The 26,551-nt window shown below is 37.9% G+C and overlaps 1 protein-coding gene across 2 annotated transcripts; it reads left to right on the top strand.

Annotated features, from left to right (window-relative positions):
- The first annotated feature begins 93 nt into the window (after positions 1-93).
- fam107b (family with sequence similarity 107 member B) lies at positions 94-24,905 on the top strand. 2 transcript variants are annotated; one of them, XM_079874543.1, is made up of 4 exons: positions 94-279; positions 16,680-16,857; positions 23,648-23,804; positions 23,889-24,905. In XM_079874543.1, exons 2-4 carry the CDS (start codon positions 16,730-16,732, stop codon positions 24,006-24,008), a joined length of 405 nt encoding a protein of 134 aa, XP_079730669.1. In that variant the 5' UTR covers positions 94-279; positions 16,680-16,729; the 3' UTR covers positions 24,009-24,905. The 2 variants fall into 2 exon arrangements, with proteins under 2 accessions (XP_079730669.1, XP_079730668.1); XM_079874542.1 differs by lacking the exon at positions 94-279 and adding an exon at positions 15,458-15,641.
- The last annotated feature ends 1,646 nt before the right edge of the window (positions 24,906-26,551 follow it).

The raw sequence follows: 26,551 nt of genomic DNA on the forward strand, positions 1-26,551 counted from the left end.
AGTTTTCGGGGTCTCCCCTGCTGATGAATAATCATGAGGAGAAATGGGCGGAGCATCGCATGTGACTTAGGCGTTGGGTCATATTGTACGCCCGCCCCCACTCCAAGTATTAATTTACATTTCTAAGGGTCCTGTCTACAACTGAACTGTTTCCAAGAGAGAAAAAACAGATTTAACAGACACACCTTCATAAAAGGAGAGGGGAACTGATGTCGTTCCTTCTGAGGTTGATCTGAAGTCACTTACCATAGAGAAGTATCGTTCAGGACTGATTTTGAGGTATGTGTGTGTGTTTGAATGTGTCTGGTTTCAGGACGCTTTGCATCGAAACGCGTTATTTGTCGTAACGTTAGTGGAAATGAGACTCGCGTTATTGGAAACAATGTTTATGAACAGAGTCATATGATATATTGATTGTATAGTGAATGTATGAGACAATAGATCAAACAATGAGCAACAGAACAATAAAGCGCTCAAATCACGCGCTTCAGAACGCAACAGAACAATGGCAAACAAATGTTTGAAATAGTGAAAGTAGACGTCATATTTCTTATTTCTTGTATATATACTTGTAAAATTGTAATAAATATATATATATATATATATATATATATATATATATATATATATATATATATATATATATATATTTATAAAATTATATGTAATGAGTATTATTGTATGTAATATATATATACAATTTCTTATTTCTATTTTTTTTATTCTATTATTTTCACATTCTGAACAAAAGGCTACATTTCAGAAAGTAATAATTCATGCAGGTTGAGTAAAAAGTATATAGTAGTTAAGTCAGCAGCAATTCCAAGCACATGGGACGTGTCATGTCTTGTCTTGTCATGTTTTCCTCACTGTACAACAGTGTCTCTCATTTAGTGTCAAAGATTTCCGTTTGGAGTTGCTTTTGTCTTATTCATTCCTTAGACCTTCTCATTTACACTAAAACTACAGGGGAACTTAATAATATTTGTATATTTCTAAAAATAGATGTTTTAGAGTTATTTTAATTTACTTTTACAGTAAGTATTATGTTTAAGTGAACATAATCTGAGCACATGCTCCACACTGACTCTGATTAATATCAGCTTGTTAGTAGAGATGTTGCAGTATGTTGTTCAGTATGATCATATCGAAACTGGTTTTCTGTATTAGAGGGGATGTTGGGGGGTAGGAAGGGGTTGGTTCCGAGCACATGTGTTTGCAATTTGGAGGCTGTTTTGTCAAACGCCTTACATCTGTTTTTTGATCTTTGAACCAGTCCCCCTACTAGTGCTAGTGAAGTCTTCCAGTTTCTATTTCCCTATCTCTTTATCTGTTTCTCTCTCACACACACGCACGCTGTCCATCTATCATTCGCCGTGTGTGGTTTCCGTTCTGTATAACCGTGAATGTGACAGAGAAAGTGAGATAGAGAGAAAGACATGACTTCAGACTTCCTGTACATGATGATGCTTGTCTCTTGTGGATGGGTAGAACAGTGGAGTTGAGTGATTAGAGATTCTCTCGGTAGTCACACAATGTCCTCAGCCTTACAAAACAGCATTTTAGGTCATGGGTTGGTTACATTAAGAAGTGTTGCAGTAACATCCAGTCCAAACTGTTCTGGCTATTATTCTCAAGTAAGCTCGTACCCATGGGGGTCAACCCAGGGTGCATTCTGCTTCCTTAATTTGACCTTTCTCAATGGATTTCCTTTGAGATTTAGAAAATTAGATAGACAATTAAACTGTGTAGCCTATGTACTTTGACGTGGTTATTAAATGCACTTAAATGTTAAAAATTAATACTTTGGTTTTAGTTTCCTGGTATACTGGGAATTACCTTTTTTTTTTTTTTTTTTTTAGCTTTCTGAACACACTGTGAGTCAGCAGCATGCTCGGGTCTAGACTGAATTTGTCTACACTGAATTTGTCTACACTGCATATTGAGTGCATGCTGGTTTGCATTTATATGCAGCATATTGATTAACCTAATGAACATGTTGCTTTAGAGGAACTACTTTCTGTTGTGGGGCAGTGGCCTTTCTGTACACTTGAAACGCATTGAAATGGATCTTTGTTTTGGTCTGCGTGTTCACACGTGTGTGTGTGTCTCCGTGATGCTCAGTGTGCTTTGTTCTGTTAAGGCAGAGCTGTTCTTTGACAGGTCTCTTTGTTTTCCCTTGTCTGCCCGTTTATAACGCATACCTTCTCATGTATCTCATATACATATTTAAAATGATGATAATACATCATTTTAATATGACTGCATATGTGTCTCAGCCGCACAAAGGATTCTGAGCTATATCTGCTCATTAAAGCATGATGCAATATTCATGTAGGGTTTGAAATCATAAAGCACAGAGTGCATGTTTATGGTCTTTGTTTCTCGTTTCCATGGATTTCTGTGGTGACGTTGACACCCAGGGGCTGGATTTTGAGTTGTTATGCTAAACAGCTTGCGTTATGTTTTGAAGAATGGGTCGACGTTGGGATTTGTTGTTTGGTTGATGGTTTAAGATGGGAAGTTGTAGAACAGATAGTTTTGCATTCATTATTTTGTCAAATAGAAGTGCATACTGTGTTTTTGTTGGGGCACGAACAAAGAGTTTTGCCCCAAACCCATAATTAATGTCTCAAGCGTCTTTGGCTTAATGTTAGGTGAGAGGCAGAAGAGGATGGAGAAATGAGATAATACGCAGTTACATGTGTGATGCAGGATTTTGTTTAATATATAACGGTTTGTTTTTAATGAACACATGCGTAGAGCGATATCTTGTGCAGTTTGAGTTGGAGAAATGATCAGTTGGAGAATAAATCTGGGTTAGGATGGGATTTATTTAGCACAGCGTTTAACAGAATCACAGTTGCATCATCCAATTAAAATGGTTTTGATTTCAGATTCAGAATTCCGTTGTAGGAAATTGCATGCTGTTTTCTATTTGTCTTGTTGTTGTGGTTGTAATTTGTGTCATTCACGTCATCATAAAGGTCTGTGTGTAAGCTGTAGCTTTTGCATATTGTTTGCACACGAGTTTAAGTGTAGGCTATGTTTGTGTGAATTATAGATCTGTAGAGTAATCCAGACACGGACAGCTGTCTGTAAATCCTTTAGTCGGATCTGACCAATAGCTGCTTCGCATTCTGTTTCGCATCCCCCCCCCCCCCCCCCCCCCCAAATCAAACAAAGAAACATGACAATCAGATACTACCTCTTCTCTCTCAACCGACGTGGTCCAAGAAAGCTCACAGGGCAGAGGGAAGGCTGGACTAATGGATATTGTATCTGATTCATCATGACCACAAGATAAATCTAAATCAGGATGTCACAGACTCGGGTGAAACATTCTGTCCTGTGGAACATTTCATATTGTCTTAATAGAAGCCCAAAACGCTTGAGAGGTGATGTGCCATTGTAAATATAACTAGATATTCTCAGTTTTGTGAAGAAAGGATGATAGCCATAATTGCTAGAATATTCTGTGTGGTTTCTAGTGTGTATCAGGTGGTTCCTAGGAAGTTGTAGGTGGTTTTTAGGATGTCCTAAGTGGTTGGGAGGATGCTCTAGTCTAGATCAACTGTCTCACCCCAAAAGTGAGGTTTGTTTAGGTGGCAGAGTGTGTAGTCAAACAACAAAAACATAGTTCTAAATGTTTTTCTGAAGTGAGACTTTTATTTTGAAATATGTGCGTGAACGCTGTTGACTCTTCTGTCAGACACAGTTTAAGCAACTGCGTTGTTCTGATTTAATGGGGTCAGAGGAGATGTTGTCATGCTATATCAGTGTCATTATTCTAATGTTATTTTCGTAAATTGTTATGAAATAAAAAGTCTCACCTCAGAAAAACAAACTTTCCTGTCCTGTCAAACATTAGGCTATACTGTACTTGCGCGCAAATGCGCAGGGGCATAAATGCATAAAGAAAGAGTAAATGAAATTACAACGTCTTAGTTACGTTGTCATTTGGGAAGTCATGAAATTACCAAAACGTACCAATAAATTATGTAACTGGTACGTCATGTGTTGCTGGGAAGGATTTGCATGTAGGATGTTCATTCTATTCATCAGGTTCAGTGTCCATATGTTTAACAGTTCATATTAGTATTGTGTATTTACCATGCTAATGGTAGTTTCCATAACCTTAACCCAAAATACCACTTTATGTTCACTTTGTGTGATTTTCTATATTTTTTTTAAAGATTGTTTGGTGGCTCATACCAACTTACGAACTTCATTGTATTTACAAATCTAGTTTGGGACTGCTATATAATAGCCTTACCTTATAATAATGTTTATTCATCAGTGTTAGCGATATTCTTAGAGTTAATGCTAAGTAAAGTGTATGACACCCATTTCTGACAAATAAATTTGCTTGGTTCAAATTCCTAAAAATTTCTGTCGTGGCTTAATGACCATGGGGAAATGTGGGCCAAACCAGTTGTGAACCATTGCTCTAGATGGTTGCAAGGATGTTCTAGGTGGTTAGGTTACTTGCTGTACACCTGTTATATCATTTGCAATGCAAAAATCATTGATCTGATGATCGCTCATCAACAAGCTGCATGTTTTGAGGTACCATTATTGTCCATAGCACAAATGTTGATGAAGTTTAGGCTTACATGATTGTTCAAATCACTAACCCTAGTAGTGATACTTCCCTTGAATGAGCAATAGTAATAGTGATACTTCCCTCAGCAAGCACCACTAACAAAACTTGCTGTCTGTTTTCAAGCAGACACACAAATGGTATGCAGACACCTGTAGTTTTTCTTTCTTTCAGGTTAAATACATCTGTCTGTGGGGACAGACAGTGCCAGGTCAGCAGACTCTTTGATGGCTTATCCTCTTTATCATGAAGGCAGCAGTTGGCATTTTGTTGTCACGCCTCTGAAGGGTAGTGTTTGCAGTTTTTAGACTTTCCTGTATATTCCTGTATTTAATTGATGTTTTCAGTGTAAACGCTGGAAAGTTTTGTTATGTAATATGGGTAGTCTATGTGAAATTGTAGATTTTTTTTTTCCCCCTGCCTTTCTGTCCGTTTAAGTCATAGTAAAATAGAAAAAGGACAACAAATGATGGGAGGAATAAGGTCTATTAATGAACATAGATTCAAAGTCATGTTGCCTACATGAGCACCATGGATCAATGTGTCAATCCAGTGTGCTCTGCGATTTTTTTCATTATTTTAAATCATTAGTCAGTAATCCTAAATGTCACATCCTTTTGCATGCATTCACACACACGTCCCCAAACATACATTAGCACCTCTCACACGCCTCTTTAACGTAAGCTGTGACCCAGCAGGTGCTGGCCACAGCTGAGCAGAATCAATGGGCCCTCTGTTCCGCACTCTTTGTTCTATAGCCCACAGTTGCTGGATCCCTCCTATACATACTTACACACACCTGACCTGTTCTGGACAGTTGCTGCACCCCTGATCTAGTCCCCATATGGTCAGGGGTGAAGCAACTGTCCAGAACGGGTCAGGTGTGTGTAAGTAAGTATGTATATGAGGGATCCAGTAACTGTGACCTGAGCATGGAGATGCTGGTTTAGGTTTAGCTTGCACCATTTGTCTTGAAGGGATAGTTCACCCAAAAAAATTGAATTCTGTCACCACTTACTCACCTTTATATCATGACACAACAAGATATTTTGAAAATATTTTAAATATTCAAATTTCAGTGCTTCAAAATATGTTTTTTTTTGTGTGTGTGTTCCGTAGAAGAAAGTCATACAGAACGACATGAGGGTGAGTAAATGATGACAGAGTTTTAAGTTTTGGATGATCTATTCCTTTAAAACCAGAAAGATTTTTGGAGATTTTGTTATAATACATATAAATGTTAGGCAAAGACAGCCACTGATCTCTGCTCCAGGTGCTTTACCACATGTATTCTGTCAGCAGGGACCATAGACTGTAAAAAAAAAAAAAAATGGACGTAGTGTCCGTGACGTCACCCGTAGGGTTCTGAAGAGCATTTTTGAAGCCCAAAGTGGGCGGAGCTGGCCGTCGCCATCTTGGGCGTGTCACCGTGCGTCACGAAAATGGACGTGACAGCATAAATGAAAATGGGCAAAAAGGCGAGATTAGCTGGGGTGACGTGATGGCTAACAGACAGCAGACAAACGGCTAGAAGTGACAGCAGCGGCAATCCACCTGTCACTCAAGTGGCCATGCCCTTAATTATGCTTAATTATGGAGTAATTATTCACCCCCCTCACAGTTGTCATGAAGGGCAAAATTAGCTATACAGTCCAAAACCACTTTTTGCACCAAGCTGTAAACACATTTTTTTCTGCTTGAAAGTTTTAACATGGGGGATATATGGAATTGACTCTCTTTTGCAGCCTGTCTCTAGCAGCCAGTCGATTAATTGCAGTTTAAGTCACTTCCGTGTTGGTTTCAAGAGAGAGATTGGTTGCGTGTTGGTTGCCGCTTGGACGGGACCTAATTTTGTCCATCTGTAATTGTTCGGATCGTTGGATCATTATCATTTGCTATTGTTGTGATCTTATGTGAGTGACAGGTTGTCCCGCCCTCATGCCAGTAAACGCATCATCAAAGAAGGGAATAGATGTCACTGCAAGTGGGAGGGAAAGTTATTTTGATTAAAGATTATGAGGGCATATGATTTAAAAAAAAAATAATGATATGCAAGGAAAATCATTTATAATAAATACTGCAATATTCTAGCCTGGGTTTCCCCATGCTGCCTTGTGCACAGCGCAATTTTATTTACGCTGCTAGGCAGCCTGGACACCATGGACCAGATTTCCCCTCAAAAAGGGAACCAATCACAGAACGGGGAGGGAGCAGCAAGACAATGACGATGTCAATGCGACACACCGAAGCAGTTTGTTTACATCTATGGGTCCAACATGGCATCAGACGCGAAGTTACCTTTCGATGCAGCCTTAGATAGTGTTCTAAGTAGTTTAGAACGCAAGTTTATTTCGTCTTCTTCCTTGTCGAATTTCTGTTGCTCTACATACGTTATCTGGTATAATTGAAACGATTGGCTATGAGCTACGTACAGGCGCATTTGATAGACATTCGTAGCGCCCAATAAACGGCTCTGGGCATTCGTAAACCACGCCTCAAATACGAGAAAATGAACATGTGGTTCCCAGACCACGTCTCAATGAGAAGAGGTCTGACGTTAGCCAGGCTAGCAATATTCCATAATAAACAAGAATTGTCAATTTTGATTCCATTATTTTAATTATCGATTATCACACGACAATGATCCAACAATCCAATCATTTTCCAGATGTACAAATTCCCTCCCAAAATTTGTTCTCATTCGAAAGGAAAGAATTTCCGTTTCATGCATAACGTTTCATAAAGAAGAAGAGTGAGCGATGAAGAGTTGGAGCAACTTCTGGAACAAGCACACAATGCTGAGTCCATTGTAGTCCAATTAACATGTATACACCCTTAACCAATCCTGACTATAATCACGTTTTCTTGGTCTGCTAGTCGGAATTTGCAATTTCAGATGGTCTAAATATGAATTATTGCTTTAGTTTGACTGAAATGAAACTTTTACAAAACTTTTATAAAGACCTGTATGCCATGTATAGATCTATTCAAAGAGTTTTTTTTTTGTTTTGTTAAGGTGATGGCAAATTCTCTGTGTGTGTATTAGAAAGCCTTTGCAGGTTCATCACATTCCAGTGGTATGACACAACATGGTGTTGTACTCGCTGAATAATCTCCATTCATGCAGTATCTCTCCTTTGGAGCTCCTCTCTCTAACAACACACCCACAAAACTAACATAATCTACAGTTAATACCAACACCGTACACTCAACTCATTGCTTTCTCATTTTACCCTCACTCATGACTGTCATAAGAGAGGTTTTATAGTCATTTGGTGTTTGGTCACAGCTGAAATAGAATCAAGTAAAGACTTGAAGCAAGAGCAGAAAAAAGTTGGAGGTTAATGAGGACATGTGGGGTTGGTGGGTGAGAGGAACAGGAAGTCAGTTTTTCTTTTACAGTTAGTACGAAGCCCCACAGAATTGAGAGAAAGGCACAAATGAGTGTGTTAAGCAGTAGGTGGTGTGACGGATGTTTGAACACGGATGTCGAGAGAGTGTGATCTTTAGTATCAGATAAAGTTGTGACCCACACAACTGATTGAGCAAGATTGAAAATATGACTTTTATATGTAAATATGAATTTTACAGTTAGTACTAAGCCCCACAGAATTGAGAGAAAGGCACAAATGAGTGTGTTAAGCAGTAGGTGGTGTGACGGATGTTTGAACACGGATGTCGAGAGATGTGATCTTTAGTATCAGATAAAGTTGTGACCCACACAACTGATTGAGTAAGATTGAAAATATGAAGTGTATGTTGTGCACAAGTGATAGATTTCTGTCTTTTGTTGTATAGCATACATGATGGATTTGTAGCTATTGGTAATTTGGTACAATGCAGTAATAGACACAATACCAGCTCATACACAACGAATATCCTTTTTTCTTATGCCTAAAAACCAAGGGATGGCAGTTGGTGAGGAGGATGTGTTTTCCTCAGTGCTGTTGTACTGTCAAACAACATCTACTTACTCATTTTACTTAGTCATTATTTAGTCAATTTATATACCTGTTTGATGGCTCTTTTTTTTTTAAATCTGATTTTAGCGTATTATTGTATCAAAGTTTAGGGGGCATGTACACTACACCGTTTTCAACTTAAAATGGAAAACTTTTTTATGCATTCTGCACATTCATTTTCACGACAACGGCTATTTGGGGGCCAAATAACAATTCAAGTTTCGAAGCAGGTTTCAAAGTGCAAGTTTTTTTCTCCATTATTGTCAAAAAGGTGAATTTGTGTAAACGGGGATGGCATGCATATTATGTGTTCAGACTATAGGCACGTAATGATTCTTTTCAAAGTGACATTGCCAACTACTGGTCTGACATGCATAATAGTCTTTTTTTTTTTGTCGTTTTCGGAAGTGATTTAAATTGTAATTCATCGACTGGCTTTAAGAGAGTCAATTCCATATATCCCCCATGTTAAAATGCCCTACTTTACAGCAGAAAAAAAATGTTTACAGCCTGGTACAAAAATTGGTTTTGGTCTGTAGCTAATTTTGCCCTTCATGACAACTGTAAAGGGGGGTGAATTTTTTTTTGTAACTCATCCGTTTAAATTATATTAAGCCTTAAAGTTCTGCATAATTAAGGGCGTGGCCACTTGAGTGACAGGTGGATTGCCGTTGCTGTCACTACTAGCCGTTTGTCTGCTGGCAACCAGGCACCTCAGCTCCACCCACGTCCCACCTCTTTACCCATTTTCTGTTATCCGGGAGTGACGCGCTGCCAAGATGGCGGCGGCCGGCTGCGCCCACTTTTAGGCTTCAAAAATGCTCTTCAGAAACCTACGGGTGACATCACGGACACACTACGTCCATATTTTTTTACAGTCTATAGCGTGAACTGGGATCGTTTTGACAAAGTTGTTGTCTGCACGTGAAAGTGCAAAAGAAAAATTTTTGTTTCTAAAAATGTTTCCGTTTCTAGTACACCGTTGTCGTGTAAACGTGTTCTTCGAGAGAGGTCATGAAAAGCTAAATTATGGGACGTTTTGTTTCAAAAAACACTTGACTAACAGAAACAACAATGAAATTATATTAAAAAAATTCATAACATGAGCCTTTTAAGGACAAAATACCTGGGCCCGTATTCGAATCCTCTCAGAAAGCTCCTAATTTAGCTTAAATTTCTACATAGGAGTCTTAGCTTATGGGCGATTTAGGACCAATCTGAGAGCAACTCAACGAGGAAATGACACAACTTTCATCTAGTGAGGAGGTGGGACAGACCCCCAACTGTGATTGGTTGGTTGTCCAAGAAGATAAAACAAAAACGCTTTAAGTATAGGGTCTATTTTAAGCCCTCACTTTGAGAAATGAAATTACAGGTGTAATTTTTCCTGTTTTACCACACACACACACACACACACACACACACACACACACACACACACACACACACACACACACACACACACACACACACACACACACACACACACACACACACACACACACACACACTAAGACTTTGGACCTTAAGTCCTCTTTTAAGGGTTAAGATGTTCTCTGAATTACTTTATTCTTTACTAGGATCTTTTCTTTAATTTTAAGAGGAAACGCCCACATTTCTACGAATTGTGTCACTAGGAGCAACTCTTTGCTCTAAGATTTTTCATGAAGACTCCCATTTGCCACTGCGCGCTTGCACACATAAACAAGTGCTTCCTTTTTCCAATATGCAGCAGTGTCCTGACATTTCATCACGTGACCTAATTTTCTTGTGGGCTACTCGAGGTCAGGCCTTGAAATGCCAGAGGTCCTGCCTTCACTCAGACCGGAAATTTGAATAATTCTAGACCTTTCATCCTGATCCAGCTATAGCCTCATACAAGCTGTTTACAGCTGCAAAACATTATTTGCCATATTGTATGTCAACATTGTTTCATTAATCAAGCCTATTGAATTATTGACTTTGCAGCATGTAGTGTTGTTTTTGACATCCACAGGCACCAGAGAGCAGCACAAGGAATAGAGATTGTATTTTTTTTTTTTGGTTCAAGCGTGAGAAATATGTCAGTCCAGATGCACTTATCTCTTTTGACCTGATTCCTGTGTTTATTAGTGTATAACAGAGCTCTTCTGCACTGCAGCAGACACACAACCCCCAACAGCAATGCCCAGGTGCGTCCACAGATGGCATGAGTGCAGGCGCTGTGTTGGTGTTTTGTCTCAGCGTTGGCATATGGACTGTATCGGTTTTTATTGTTATTTTGTAGTTCGACTGTAGTTGTAACAGGGTTGTGCTTTGTCCAAGTGACTTGTTTTAATCATACAGATTTTAGATGGCAGTTTAGGCTTCAACCTTATTGCTGTGGAGTCCAATTATTTTCTGTTTTTCATTTGAATGGCTAATGTATTGGGGGTGAGTCAAGCAGTTTAATGCTAGTAAGATGAAGTGTCTGACCTCTGACCCTTCAAGAGAAACCCATAAACGTTGATTTCTCTGTGCTGTGGAAAACCCTTGGTTTATGAGATTTAACATTTTCCACTGGCCCAGCTTAATTAATTAGATGATAATCAGCTTAAAAATCAGTTTAGGATGAGTGACTGTTTTTTGCTGTTGTCTTCTAAATTTAAAGAACCAAACTTTGCATTTGTGTGTGCATCGATTGGCTAATTGTTAATATATAAGACCACTCTTTTTGAGTGATTATAAATAATAAAGGTGATTTGATTATATAAATAATACTAAAAATAAGTTTCAATTTGTAAAATCAAGCAAAATTGTATGTACATGTAGTATACTTACCCAAGATAAGAGTTAGTGAGTCCATTTGTTTATGTGGCCACTGATGCATATTTAGCCTGGACTATTCATTTAAAGGAATACATGTAATCAGTTTCAGATCTCTAGCTGGTTAGTGGCGGTCTGATTCATTCCTGTTATGAGAAGACAGGCGGTTCATGAGAAAATGAGGAGGAGAAATGAATCGTCTAGAGAACTGTTGATACGAATTGATACCTCTGTGGTCTGTAATGACTGCTGGGGTGGGATGTGGGGGATGGTCCGGAAAGGCCTTTATGCCAGAAATAGGGTTTGGTTGTGTTTAGAAAAGGGTTTTCTTGAGTGTTAGGTTAGAAATGAATGCATTATTAAGAATAGGTGAAAGTGACAGCACTACAGTACTAGTGAAAGGGATTTTGGGATCAGGGAGGGGCTAATATACCCTCCTGCCGTGTGTAAACGGTGCCCAATAAGGGTCAGATGGTGCAATAGACTGCCAGCTGCTCCCTTCCTCCCTGTCTCTGTCCGTAATGAGAGCGGAACAAAGAAGTGGCATCCTTTCCACCTCCTCCTCATCTCTCTCTGTGTGTGTCCCAGTACTTGAGTCTCACAAATAGCTTCATTTTCATCTCCAAAATGGGACCAAAATGGCAAGGGATTTTTTTTTTAAAATGTTTGTCTGTTTCCTGTTATTGCCGCCCCATGTCTTCGTTCAAGGTCTGTGTGTGTGGGCATAGGAGAGATGACTGGAAAAGGAAGCTAAGGGTGATTGATTAAGGTGCGGCTTCCCTCTGTTTTGTCCTGTTATGATGTAGACCATAAAATCAATAACATTCTTTAAAAACAAAACTATTCCAAATACATATTGGGCCATATTATTGAAAGTATTGCAACAATCTGTATTGAAATTCACTATCATGCTGTTGGGGGTCACATTTCAAGCCTGTGAATTTTTGGAAGTCATCTTTAGAAAGAAGTCATGCAACAGCATGAGTCTTAAGCAATTCTGCACAAACAATGTTCCAAGTATATATCCACTCAGAAATCATGATGTTGCTGTGTGATCATTTGCAGTAATGGTTAGTGCTCAAAGGGAGGTGTGGGTGTTTTCTTTTTTGCAGTTCCCCAGCTTTAATTGTGTGTAGGCATGTGAGTTTGTGTTTGTGTCTGGAAGAGAGGGTTGATAAGGGCCATCCAAGTCATTATAAACTCTTTTTTTTCACAATTCCAGTGAAATCTCCTTGTACCTTAATTGCTAGAATTCCAGGCAATGTAGTTTCCAAATTATTACAAAGTTACAATTACAAAGAACTGTTATCTGTCTGTCTATCTGTCCGTCTGTCTGTCTGTCTGTCTGTCTCTTTAACACTATAAATGCCATTCACTAGCTGTAAAGGTCATATAAAAATTGCAAGCTTGTTTCAATGATATGCAGCACACAAGGTTTAACATACACACACACACACACACACACACACACACACACACACACTCACACTTTTTATTGTTAGTTCTTCTGGTGTTAGGAATAATATATGCCAAGTTTGTGAACATCAATCATTGACTTGTAGATGTGGTGGTTATGTGCATGTCTTCAAGAAGAGGGAAAGCACATGTCTTCAAGAAGTATGGAAAGCATCTTAGTACCATCTTAGTCCTGTTGTATTGGGGTGGAACTTGAAAGTTACAGTGTGTTTTGCAATGACATGTTTCAAAAGATCAAGGAAAATTGGTTTTGTCATGATATACCCGTCTCTTCCAATGTCACGCATATTGCCCAATTTTGAAGACCAATTAAGAATTATACAAGTTAAGTTTAATCACTTGAATTAGGGTTATAATTTTAAATGATTTGATCTAAACGTCTATTTCTTGAATTTTAAGTCTTAACTTCAAGTGGACCTTGAACAAAAGCACTGCAGCTTTTAAACATTAATGCAAATCTGGCTGACATGCATGATCGCCCTTAAGTATTGTGATGTTAAATGAGAGCTGTCCCCTTCATGTGCAAGTCTGGGCTGGAACAAGGTACAAATCTGAGGACTGGCAAACAGATGCTTGCCTAACACCTCCAGTCCTCCTTAATGAGTCACTAAACAGTTTACAAGCATTCCTTTAGTACATGCACAAACATAGGTATGCATGCAAATAAATGCTCTGTCTGGTGTATCATTATCAATGCACAATCGATCTGAAAATATATTGAAATGCTCAGCCTTGGACCCACCCATGCGTTTAGTGTTGTGGTGGTCACCATAGAGGCGGCTGTGCTCTGTGCAGGGTTGAAGAGTGCAGCTCTGTAATTAAAAGCTAGATCTGGGCCTTTTATTAAATGCACTTGTCCTGCAGGGCTCCATGTGCAGAGACTTAAGCACATAAGCAGTACCCAAACCTTGCAAAAAGTGTTGTTGATACTGTGACATGAAGTGGAATGTAGTTCACACTGTGTTTATAGGCCTACATATTTATAGAAATGGTCAGTTTATACCCGTTAAAGCGAAAGATATTTACTCACTCTCTCATGTTCCAAACCTGTATGACTTTTTCCCTGCAGAATGCAAAAATCTAAATATTTTGAATTTTGGAATTACAGTGAATGAGGGTTTGAAAAAAAAAGCGCCATAAACGTGTTTTATGACTTTTGGGCCATATTGATGCAATATAATAGCTTTGTGAGAAGGAAACAGACCGCAAGTCTTTATTCACTGATAACTTTATCGATAATCACGTTGTCAAGATCATCGATTGAAGTCAGGGAATTAAAAAACTGAATCAGTCTGAATGAGTTTCCCAAAGACTATGGTCGCAACTTCCGTCGTTACCAACGCAATTCAGCGGAACTTGTGAACATAGTTGGCTAATGATGCTTTTGGGAAACGCACCCCAGAGCGGTTTTGTCAGCTGAATCAATTGATTCATTAAAAATATTCACATCAAAAGAATAATTTTCATTTTCAGTTGAACTATCCTTTTAACTAGATAAGATCATTGTACCATGTTGCCTTGAGAAATGTTGAGAGTTTGTGAAACCCTCAGCACAAACTTTCAACACATTCTGATGTCAACAGGAACTACTCTGATGTCAAAAGGAACTACTCTGATATCAACAGGAACTATTCTGATGTCAAAAGGAACTTTAAGTGCAGATACACACATTATACAGCTGCCTTTGACGCACAGCATTAGGGTAATAACACCAGCATCCACTTTCCCCAAGGTATTCTTCCTGAATGCATAATGAAATTACTGGTTGTAAATAACACTGAGGTGATAGGCATGGGCAAACATATCAGAACGGGAAATACTAAAGTTATTGGAATAAAATACAAATGTTGCTACTCAATTACATGTATTTAAACAGTGACCACTGTGGAAAAAGGCTGTAAGCAAACATGGCCTATAACGAGTGTTGATTTTTGTCCTTGAAGGAGTGTCACACATTTCAAGCAGTGACATAATTCATCCTTGGGTCTGAAGCATTCGCACTGTGTTCGGAATGTCCTCATATTGTTCCTTAAAATTAAATTATGTCAGGACAGTGAAAACTCAAGGCTCGTGCGTCATTTGGCTCATGTCTGGTTGTTGGCGTGATTGACCTCTAGTGGTCAGCAAATGAACTGCAGCACAAATTGTACTACGCTACGTACCACAAATAGGCTACTTGGACATCTTTGATTCTGTAATAAACTATTACAGACCAGTGTTGGCATTTTATTTCTTTCATTATTTGATATAAATACAGTATGCCATCGTGTACACCAAAAACCTGCACTGTTTACTCTAAATCAATTACATATTTATATGTATAAGAAGATTATAAAAGATGTAATGCACATTAATGTGTTAAAAAATAACACCCCTGATTTATGAGCACTTTGAAATATTGTTTACATTTCTGTATCCGCATCTCGTTCAATATTTTACTTCTTTTAATTGCTCTAAGCTCAAAGTTTATTCTATATATGGAAGCACACCTGTGTGAATTCTTTAGTTGGGAGTGTTCATCATTTTATTGGCGTGTATTTGAGGCCACACTCTTTGATGTTTCTATCTCGGGTGATGAAAGATTAACCGGGATGTTTGAGGGAGCTGCTCTGGCAGGGGTGGGTGGGCTGTTAGGTAATAAAGCATCAGGCGGAGTCAGAAGAGCTGTTTATAGTGCGCAGCGCTCTGTCGGAGATACAGAGCTGCAGTTTCATCTAGCTGTGGGAAGTAGTTCCTAATATCCTGAGATTTTGAATTACGCTCAAACGCAGAGATGACAACCATGTTCAGATACCCTGTGTTTCCAGTCCTTCCAGGTGAGATTTGGAGGGGTAAATGCATGCAAGTAGCTGGCAGATAACATGGACATGCATTTTTTTGGAATACAGTGTAATTTTAGGTTTAATGTATAAGTGAAAGTGTACATTTTTAGATACTGTGTCTTTAAATGTTTTATTCACCTTTTCACTGTATTTTAAGTCCTGCAAATATATGTTGTATCTTAATTGAGGTTAAAAAGTATAATTTGATATTATTTATAATTTTTTTTTATTATTGTTAATTATTAGAATAGTTAAATGGAGAAAAAAATACCCAAATACTGAGTTGACCTACATGTACTTAATGTTTTTCACAAAGTTATATGTGTGTCACGTGGATACTATAATGTTAAGTATTTCAAGTGGTGTTTATCATGTTTATTCAGATATAGTTTATCAAATTGCTGGTTTTCAACATTTTAATTGCCTGTGTGATGAATGGTACATGCTTGTTTGTTAGTGTAAAACTAGTGTCTGCTATCCATCCAGCTGTAAACAAATAACCATGTGAGATAAGTCACATGGGCTCATCATTCATCTTCTATTTAATGATATCAGATAAACCAACAAGAGAGAGTTTATTGCCTGATATGAAAGTTTCAGTGAAACCAAAAGTATGGATTTCCCCCTATATATCCTACAATTATTATTATTATGTTTTTTTTTTTTAAATATGTATTTTGATCCCATGGGCAATTTGGGCAAACTTAATTCTTTTTTGTTTTATGTCAAAAAATATTGTTTTATTGTTGACATATTAAAATGCAGATGCTCTAGGAAATGTGGTTTATGCTTTTCAAACACCTGATTTGTCAAATAATTTTTACGTGGCATAATTGTGTCATATTGCTATCTCTATAAACACTTAACCATTGATCAATGTGCTGTTTTTGTCATGACTGTGGTCTGTGTGCATACTAATTATCTGTATTAGCTAAAAAGCACTTTTGAAGTTTTTTTATTTATTTAATTGCAGCACCTTTTGTTTATGTTGTAACATGTTAAAATGTATGTCTTTTTATGTCTTTTTCTCAGGTCTGGACCAGGCAGACATACCAGAGGGACTGTCCCGTGTGCGGAGCATCATGGCAGAGCCGGACTATATGGACAGTGATGCCGATGACCTCATTAAGCCCAAGAAACTCCTCAACCCGGTGAAGTCCTCCAGAAACCACCAGGACCTACACAGAGAGCTCCTTATGAACCAGAAAAGGTGATGCACATACAGTCGACGTTAGATCAGTCCTCCTACATCTGTACTTTTTTCTCTGTGTCTTTCCTCTCAGAATTCACTGTTCGTTTTTGTTACGCCCCAACTCAGCTGCAATCATATTTTCTCCTCTCACATGAATATGTTCATCATTTTCATCGTCACTGCAGTTTTGGCAAATTATCTGACCGTGATGTGTGGGCACGTGCCAATTATAAACTCTTTTATTTATTACGTTAAACCTGAAACAAGTCGTAATTGCCATCCTTTTTCATATAACAGGGTGATATGAAAAAATATTATGTAACACAGAAAATATCCGACCACATTTCGTCACTCTTAATCAATCAGAATCAAACATTCTCTGATAAATGCCTGTATGACTTGTTATGCGTCATATAAATATCAATTTGAGGCATTCCACTGTTGCATATTTCAGAAATGAGTTCTTAAAAAGTTAGTCTTTCTGAAAGCTTGATGCTACCCAGAGGACTTTCAGGATGAGATGAATGATTTCCCCCTGGCAGATCCCTCTGTGCTTGTGTCCTGTATCTAGGCAGACAGGAACCGGGGAAAAATGCTCTGGAAACAATAAGTTTGAGTCACTCGTTCTAGTCCTCTCTGCCTCATTCTTTTTTTCTCTCCGTCTCTCTCATTCTCAGTGGTGATGAATTGTGACAGCAAGTGTATACACATGCTCCTTATTACGTAAAACAGTTTTTTTCTTTTGCAGTTGGAAGTTATTAGGAAGATCCCTTGAGGGTAGAAGTTGTTCTTGCAGCTTTGATGCGAACAAAAACTGATATGTCACGACACAAGTCATTTATGTTGCAAGAAATGTATAACCCACACGAAGTCTCGGTTACCAGCATGATTACATAAACTCCTGTCCACTGATTCTCACCTCCCACATTACTTGAGCATGTAGAAATCTGTTTGTGCGGGAATAGAGAATCCGAATCCTCCGCTGGGGATCTTTTCCAGTGATTCCCAATTAGGGGTAAATGTATACTTAAGCAGGTTCCAGGCATTGCACTTGAAAAGATTTGATTTTGCTTTGTTATTATACCTGTACGTCTTTGTTTCATGCAGGTCTGCTGATTTGTAAAATAGTGTTGCTTGTATAATTTATTGTATTCAATTTATACAATTTATAAATATATTTTCTTGGGTGAGAAAAATCTCCATGATTGCCCCCAGAATAGTAAAAAATTATGAAAGACACACAAGCGCAGGTTTTGTGTTAAAGAGAGAGAATAGAATCTATAGATTTGTTTAAAAAAATGTTTTGTTATATAAATAAAATATTCAATTGTTACTTGCATAAAGGCAAGGAAGGCAGTGCCTCCTTGAAAAACTGGATGACAAAAGAATCCATATTACAAAAATAAAACCACGCAAATATTACAAAATGTGACATTAAACATTGTATAAATCACTCGTTTTTCTAAAGTAACATTTTCCAAAAGTGTGTGGTGGGTTTGGTGTAGAAGTGTAACTAGAGATACACCCGATATGAACATTTTGGCCGATAACCGATAATTCTTTATATCTGAAAGCCGATAACCGATATATTGGCCGATAAATCCTAATTTATATATAATTTTTGCGAGCCTGATTATAAAAACAAAAGTCTCACCAATAAATCAAGCCAATGTTCTCATTATAATTTTATGTAGACTATATGACAGACTTGCAGTACATGTTACACTTAACTGTATTTTCCTTTTTTGAAGTGATTCAAATCATATTCAAGCAATTCAAAACCATCATGGCGAACAGTGCGCATCTGAAGTGTCTCAGCTGAAGGAAATGATCCATTATTAATTGGCTTATATGGATAACATTAAAAATGAACACATATCGGCCGATACCGATATGATGGCCGAGATATCATGCATCCCTAGGTGTAACGTTTCGGTACGGTACGGATGTATATACAGTATCTCCAGTGTAATCAAAATCTTTTCTGCCCAGAGACTGCTGATGAAGTTTAGCTATTTAGCTTCTTTTGGGGCAGTCATGGTCCATTATCCCTGCTAAATAAACTAAACACTTAGTTTATTTAGTGGCGATGAAGGGGTTTTACGAATGGGGTTGTGGATGTACATTAGATCTAATCACTGCAGGCCTTGAGATCAAGAAAGAGGGGCTCTAATTTCAATTTTCACACTTTTTGTATTTTTGCTTAAGATGTTATGGAGTCTTACTTGATAGAGAGTGGATAATTGAGGGTGTGTGCTTGTTTTGGTTTAGGAAAAGGGAACATTTCCATAATCTAAATGGGATTAGTTCCAGATGTGGTGCTCAGAGGGATGCTGAAAGATGGAGAGTTACATAAGAAGGATTACAGCATCCCCTAGACTTCCCTCCTACCCTTTCTATGTTCCTTTCTCTGTTCTCTTTCTCTGACACCCACCTTCTGTTCGCCTCCCACCCTCTGTCTGCCTCCCACCCTGCTGTACACTAATACTCAGTGTTTCTGTACACTCAGAATTGTGAAATCAATTCTACAGCCAGGGCAGAAGGTGAAGAACACCGAGTGATGGAGAGATGGAGGTCAGGCTATATATAGTCTGTTGCATCATATATTAGATAATGTATCGGGTTGTGGAGCAGGGTGGTCTTTTACGTAATCGAGGCCGGCCCCTGCTTTGTTTCTTTTTTGTCTCTATTCATCTGTCTCATTTGCTTTTTTTTCTGTTATATTGCCCAGCTGTCTGTGACGAGTAACCACAAATAAGGACAAAGTGTCTGTTTCTAGCAGTTTCCAAGGGACCAGTGTGTTCCAGCAAACGGCAGTGTTTTATAATCGGTGACGACACACACTGGCATTCCTGAAGATGTTTGTACCTTATCCATTCACAGAGCAAAAGTATTTTTAATCTTTCCATCCCAGGCACAGCTACAGTAAAACCGTCAGTCTTAAAGGGATAGTTCACCTAAAAAGTAAACTTTGGCAATCTGTATGTCATTCAAACCTGTATATACAGGTATACTGTACCTGCATATTCAAAATCAATATCCCATTGATTTTCAATGCATGTACACTCATGATGGGAATGACGTGGGTGAACTATCCTTTTACATACAGTGTCTGGCAAGCCGATTTATTATCCTAAAATCAATTCACTAAAGAAATATAGCTTGTTTACACGGACCCAACTATTTCTGAACGACAATGAGAATGCAAACATAAAACCACACCTATGGACAAGTACACATCCTTATCTTAATACTGGCTCAAGTAAAGACAATGGCTTTCAAAAAGTCCACTAGTCAGACTAATGTACCAACCAGCAAAGCTCAAGAGGCCAATGAAGAGTTGACTCTGAAAAGGCTGCATGTTGTTTAAGCCTGAGTGTGGGAATGGGTCTATTTATTTATGGGTCTATTCCTTACTGAAATAGTTTAGACCAGCTGTCTCAAACTCAGCTTCTGAGGGCCACTGTCCTGCAGAGTTGTTTCCAGTAATCCTGAAGACCTTGATTAGCTGGACCAGGTGTGTTTAATTAGTGTTTGAGCTGAACTTTGCTAGGCTGTGGCCCTCCATGAGCTGAGTTTGAGACCACTGGTTTGGACTCCGAGTTGAGAATATCAAAATAACTCGCACTGTTTCCAGTGAGCAAAAATGTCTAAATATCAAAAGACAAATTGGATTGTACTTCTTTTCTTGTGATGGAAACATTTTATTAGTTTCCGCTTGGCAACACAGATTGCTAATGTATTTAATCATCAATAAGATCTGTGCCCTGAATCATACACCGATCCATTGTTTATTCGTATCAAGTTTGTGGCATGTAGCTGATCTGTTATTGCACTCATAAAGTTAGCACAACAGACACACTCCACCCATGTGATTAATGTCTGATGTGCTGCCGTTTTTATTTCTCAGAGAAGAATGAATAGTTGGGGGGAGAAAGTAAAATAGTGTTCAGAAACTAAATCAATGACATGACACAGAAATGGAGAACGGGCAGATGTGGTTTCTACTCTCACCTGGCAGAGATTCACATAAATTCCATGTTTTTTTAATTTATTTGTGAGCCATATAGTTATATAACCGCTATCCAAATAGCCAAAACATTTAATCTCCTATTTTCTCAGATCTGATATTCTCATTAACTCCTCTAGTTTTTTCTTCATACTAGTCTAGACAAGTCTACAAGTTTTGGAAGGATTTACAAAGCAGTCAGCAAGTCTCTGGTGTGCCAGGCAGAGAGCTGGATCATGTTAAAATACAGCAGAAGAAGACTTTTTGTTTTGTTGTTTATACATTTTATTATATAGTATATATTAATATTTTAAATTAGTTTTTTTATATTTTCAGTTTTTAATTTTAGTTAAGTTGTAGTAATTTTATGTGCTAAAATTAAAGCTGAAACTTTTTTTAAATTTTTTTTTACAAAAGCAATTTTAGTACTTCAGTTTGAACTTTTATTTGCAATGGCAACATTTCAAGTTTTTAGTAGTTTAAGTTTTAATATTTATATTATATCAGGTTTGTTTCAATTTAGGCCACATTTACACATAGCCGAGTATTTAGGCTATGTTTACACGGAAACGATCTGAAGAGAAAACGCAAAAGTGGCGTTGCGTTATCACTTTTTATTCTGCGTTTAGACGAGCATTATGGGGGGGAAATCTGCGTGCATATGGTGATGCAAAAGTGTGTGAAATTCGATGTAGTATGCACTCCAGGCGGCTAGGTGGCAATGTGAAGCACTGCCACACAACTTCACTGTCTAGCAGACTTTTGCGTTTTTACCCTTTAGATGGGAACGTGACGGTGGAGCGTTTTTAAGATTTCCACTTTGGTGGGTGGTTTCACTTTTTTGCGTTTTTAAGCCCCAAAAACGCCGTCGCCGTCTAAACGAAAGGCACATCTGATAAAATATTTTTACGTTTTCACCCGCGAGCGTTCTCGTGTAAACAGGGCCTTAAAGAAACGAATATTCCCCCCCCACGTTTTCAAAAATAACATCGTGCTCACAACATCGTTTTCAAAAAAGTTGTCGTTTACATCAACCCGCATAAATACGCCGTCGAGCGCCATTATAACTATGCCAAACCTATGGGCCGCAGTGTAGGGAGAAGGATAAAGCCATGCAAGCCAATCAGAATCCTCAAAATCGACAACAACGAATAGCACGAGCGACTTCCTGTTCCTTTCAAAACAACAGACATGGCGCGAGGTTCATGACGTAAGCATTTTCTGGCGCATAATGTGACGTTTGAGAACCTAAAACCCCGTTTCTCCCAGTTGACACGGCAACACATAGCCGGCGTTTTCAGAAATCTCCACTTTGGCCGGAGTTTTTAGAAATAATCGTTTTCTGGGATAAAAACGGCGTTTTCGTGTAAATGACAGGCCAAAACGTGTAAACGGTGCCTAAACGTTCCCATCGTGTAAACGGGGCCTTAAATTATTTTTATTTTATTTCAACTGAAATTGAGTTTAATAGTTTTATTTTTAGAAAAAATGAGCAATGTGAAATAAATTATGAATTGTTACATTAGCCAGGCATTTTCAATAAATTTTATATTGTAGTTATTTATCATTAAATTGTTTTATTCTCAGTCATCTGCCCTTTTATATAACACATTGGCATCGGTCAATCACATCAGTTGACTCTTATTCCAAATATACTAGATGCGTTTCTCTGAAGTTCATTTCAAATGAGTTAACTGGAAGTGTTTCATAAACAACTGGTTTTAGGCTTGTTAATTTTGAGAAACATGAGATTGAGAATTACGCAACAAAGATGTCACAGCAAAGTACTGTCATTTAAATAGTTAATCTTCATATGCTCTAAATGTACAGCAGCTTCTGGACATTACGAACCAATTCCAATCCCTAAAACCCACCCAGGAATCCATACTGGATTACAACTATTTGGGGCAATCAGGATTTTCAGTCACATTATGTAACCCTATGGATTATTACCCTGAAGTGTGCTAGAGTCATTTTGCTCTTTCATTGAGTCAGATCTCTGAACAAAATCATGAAATGGATTATGTTATGGTTTTAAAGCCAAACTTTTTGAAAAGAGGTGTGCTGTTACTTTTCTAAGCGATCAGATTTACAATTATGGATCATAAAAACATTATCAAAAAACTCCCATAGACTTGCTTTGAAGGACTTGAGCCATCATGTCTTCACCAAACGTGACAGTTGTCAACTGTTGCAAATCCATTTATTCTTCGTGTCAGAAGTACACCGTAAAAATGTTGCTGCAATTAGTTATAACAACTTAAAATTTGTTGAGATAACTTAAATATCAAACTAAAGTTAACTAAACTTAATATTTTAAGTTAAGCACAAACATATACTTTTTTAACTTGAAACAACACATTATTTCTTATTCTAATGTTGAATTTTAAGTTGTGATAAATAATCACAGCAATAGCGTGAATGCTTGAAGTTCATCTGAAATAGAACATGGCATCAGTTTACTGTCAGGAATATGTTGTGTTGCGCTGCATTAAGTGTAGACAGCATCGCTGATTATAATGGGTTCTATTTGCTTTTGACGAGTTGCGTCGTGCCGCTCACATCCTTTGTAGACACAGTGTTAGACTTTAGGGTGGGTACTTTTGACTTGGGTTTCCTAGCAATGACCCAGAACTCTGCATAGCAACACCCTGGCAACCATCCATTATCACTCTTTCATCATGGTGGCGAGTTTTGCAGTGTTAATAACCACACAATTTTTCAGAAAATGTTCAAATCTAGTTACTTTTTGTCAAGTGTTTTCATCATCTCCTTGTTTTTTTTTTTTTTTAATCACAGGGGCCTCGCGCCGCAGAATAAACCAGAACTCCAGAAAGTGATGGAGAAGAGGAAGAGAGACCAGGTGCTTAAGGCTCAGAAAGAGGAGCAGGAGGCACACCAGAAAAGGACGGACCTTGAGATCGAGCTCATGAAGAGACGAGAGACGCTCGAACAGGTATGTCCCCTCACATCCCAAGACATAGGCGTACAATGAGCAGATCCAGAAATGATTGACCAAAATGATCTTTTTCCTGTTTAGCTGGAACTGGATCAACATAAGAATGAAGAGGAGCAAGAAAACACCCCAGAGTTTGTCAAAATGAAAAGCAATCTGAGAAGAACCAAACAGGAAGTGGACGGGCAGGAGCGTGCCACCTAGAAACCGTTTCCATGGCACATTTGTTGACATGGCAGCTGGACTGTGGTTTATGGGGATTTCCTGGTGTTCCTCCCCCATGTGTCCCTGTGAAACAAGTGACTATAGACGAACGGTTCCTGTTGCCTGCTCGCAGACGCAACCAGTATTCACGCAGCCTCTTTTCCTGAACAACAATCACAAATAAAGAGGAATGGAGAATAAACAACTCACACATACACACACACACACACACACACACAAACTCTTGCACATGGGCGCATGGGCGCAGCCTCTTTGCCACTGGTTGACCGGCTTCAAAGAACATGCATGGCGGAACAAACAAAGACCACATAATTACTTTGATGTTGGTTTTTTTTTTTTTTTTTTTGGAGGGGGGCACATATTTTACTGTTTTATTTTCAAAACCTAAAATGGGACACTGGATGGACTCTTTTAAGCCAAAACAATACTCTTTTATTTATGTTCAGCATAAGCTTTTGTTCAAGAGGGCTTCTCAAGACATTTTCTTCATGGTTGATGATTAAAAAAGAAAGGAATATAAAGTTACAACAATGCAAATTGTGATGCATCATGCTTGCTTTTTATGAATTGTAATATTTGTGCGCTCCCTTTGCTAAATTTCATAAGCAATACTAGTTCTAGTTTTGTGAGTTTTCTTTGCAAATATTTTTGTTATACCTTTTTTAATGAATACATTACTAATAAGTTAATACACTTTAGTTCAATGTGATATTAAACGCAAGCGCATGTGTTTTTTTCCACTTGAATGCTAGTTGCAAGAGAAGATGAGATGTTTATTAAAGAAGAAAGACACATGGTTTTGTGTAGATTTGAGCCAATAAATAACCACTCCTTGTGTTCCCTTAAAACCTTCTTTTAATAAATATTATTTTATCATGTTGAATTCCTTAATTTGATCTCTATATAAAGCTCTGTGTAACCAAGAAGTGCAAGTGGTCTTATAAAGTAGATGAGCAAGTGGAACAACAACTTTGAAATACTGAAAATGTCAAGAAGAATAGTAGGTGTAAGTGAGTCAACTGGCATTTGCACAACAAGGTCTGCACCTCCCACAACATAAAATGAGACTGTCTATATAAACATGAGTCTAAACAATTCACAAGCAACTAAGATTTTAAAAGCATTTTGCTTCATTTTGTATATGACATCGCAGAAGACATGTTTAGTTAAATGCAGAGATGCAATGTTGAGACGCTGACCTCTTAATTACTCATAAAATGCTATTAAATACACAAAATAAGCAATAGCAATGAAAATAGAGAAAGTCTTAATTCCAGGGGTTCTTATGTAACTGGGCTCTGTTGAACAGCTGGCAGCAAAAGTAGGTCTGAGTGAACTGTGTCACAGACACTGAAAGTAGGCCTAGGCCCTTAAAATATGTCCTTAACACAGCTGAAATAACAGGATCTGATGTCAGCCCCATTTTCCCAGAAGTTATCTTTCTGAATATTACACCATTTATGGCACTGTGTCTCAAAGGGAGTTTCCAACAGTCAGTGACATGATCTGATATACTGATGTAAATGTCTTTATAAGAAAACTATCCCATTTACACTCTGTTTACATCTTTGTGCACGTTTTTAGGTTCTTGTTTTTATAAATTGATCCTGTTGACCTGATTGGAAATTAATAGCTAATTTATTTAATAATAAAATCCATTTTCAGAAAAACAAAACAAAACAGTCCGTAGGCAATGAATGACTCATGGAAAAATGGCAAAAATTATTTACGCCTCTATACAAAATTCAAATCCTACCCCTGAGGACAAATAGACACACAACACAAAGAACAACAACCAAAGAAAGACAAGCGCTTATATATAGGGCTGTCACAAAAAAAAAAAAAAAAATTATATATATATATATATATATATATATATATATATATATATATATATATATATATATATATATATATATATATATATATATATATCCAAAAGTATGGCAAAGATCATCATGTGAAAGGAGGAGAGATATGTGGGGTGATGCATAGCTAATAAGATCATATAAAAGAAAACAAATATATTTTAATTGCACCTACTCTAAACATAATTTTAGGCCTGAATGTTAAAAAGGTACAAATGACTGCTGATTTTTCCGCTAGCAGGTATGGCAGTTTGTATGTATTTATTTTATATTGATGATTTGATTTCAATTGAAAATCTTTGTGGTTGTTGTAAGCATAAAAGGGCACCATGTAACGCATCCTGGGATTGTTGTCAGGCAGTTTATCAGGCACTAATTTGGAGGACCCCTCTCATAATTCCCGTAACGGGCTCGTTTCTGTCTCCAGGGGGCGCTTGGCGGCTCATAAATCTAGTTAGGACGCCTTAATTTTAGTCTTACTGAATCTTACTGAGTGATGCACAATGACATTATTATCGCTTACTTGTAATCAATGCTGGAATCTGCCTCCGTCATACAAATGCAAATATGATTTAGTCCAAGGTCCATGAAACGCCATATCGCTGTAACCACAGTTGACAGTGATTAGCCCATTCTTAGAACCGATGAGAAAAG

The sequence above is a fragment of the Squalius cephalus genome (genome assembly GCF_949319135.1).
Source record: "Squalius cephalus genome assembly, chromosome: 6".
Lineage (NCBI taxonomy): Eukaryota > Metazoa > Chordata > Actinopteri > Cypriniformes > Leuciscidae > Squalius > Squalius cephalus.

Excerpts from the sequence above, each read along its gene's own strand:
- fam107b (XM_079874542.1), top strand. The coding sequence starts at position 15,599 with ATGACAACCATGTTCAGATACCCTGTGTTTCCAGTCCTTCCAG. Across the intron at positions 15,642-16,679 it reads TGTGTTTCCAGTCCTTCCAG|GTCTGGACCAGGCAGACATA; the intron begins GTGAGATTTGGA and ends TCTTTTTCTCAG. Across the intron at positions 23,805-23,888 it reads GACGAGAGACGCTCGAACAG|CTGGAACTGGATCAACATAA; the intron begins GTATGTCCCCTC and ends TTTCCTGTTTAG.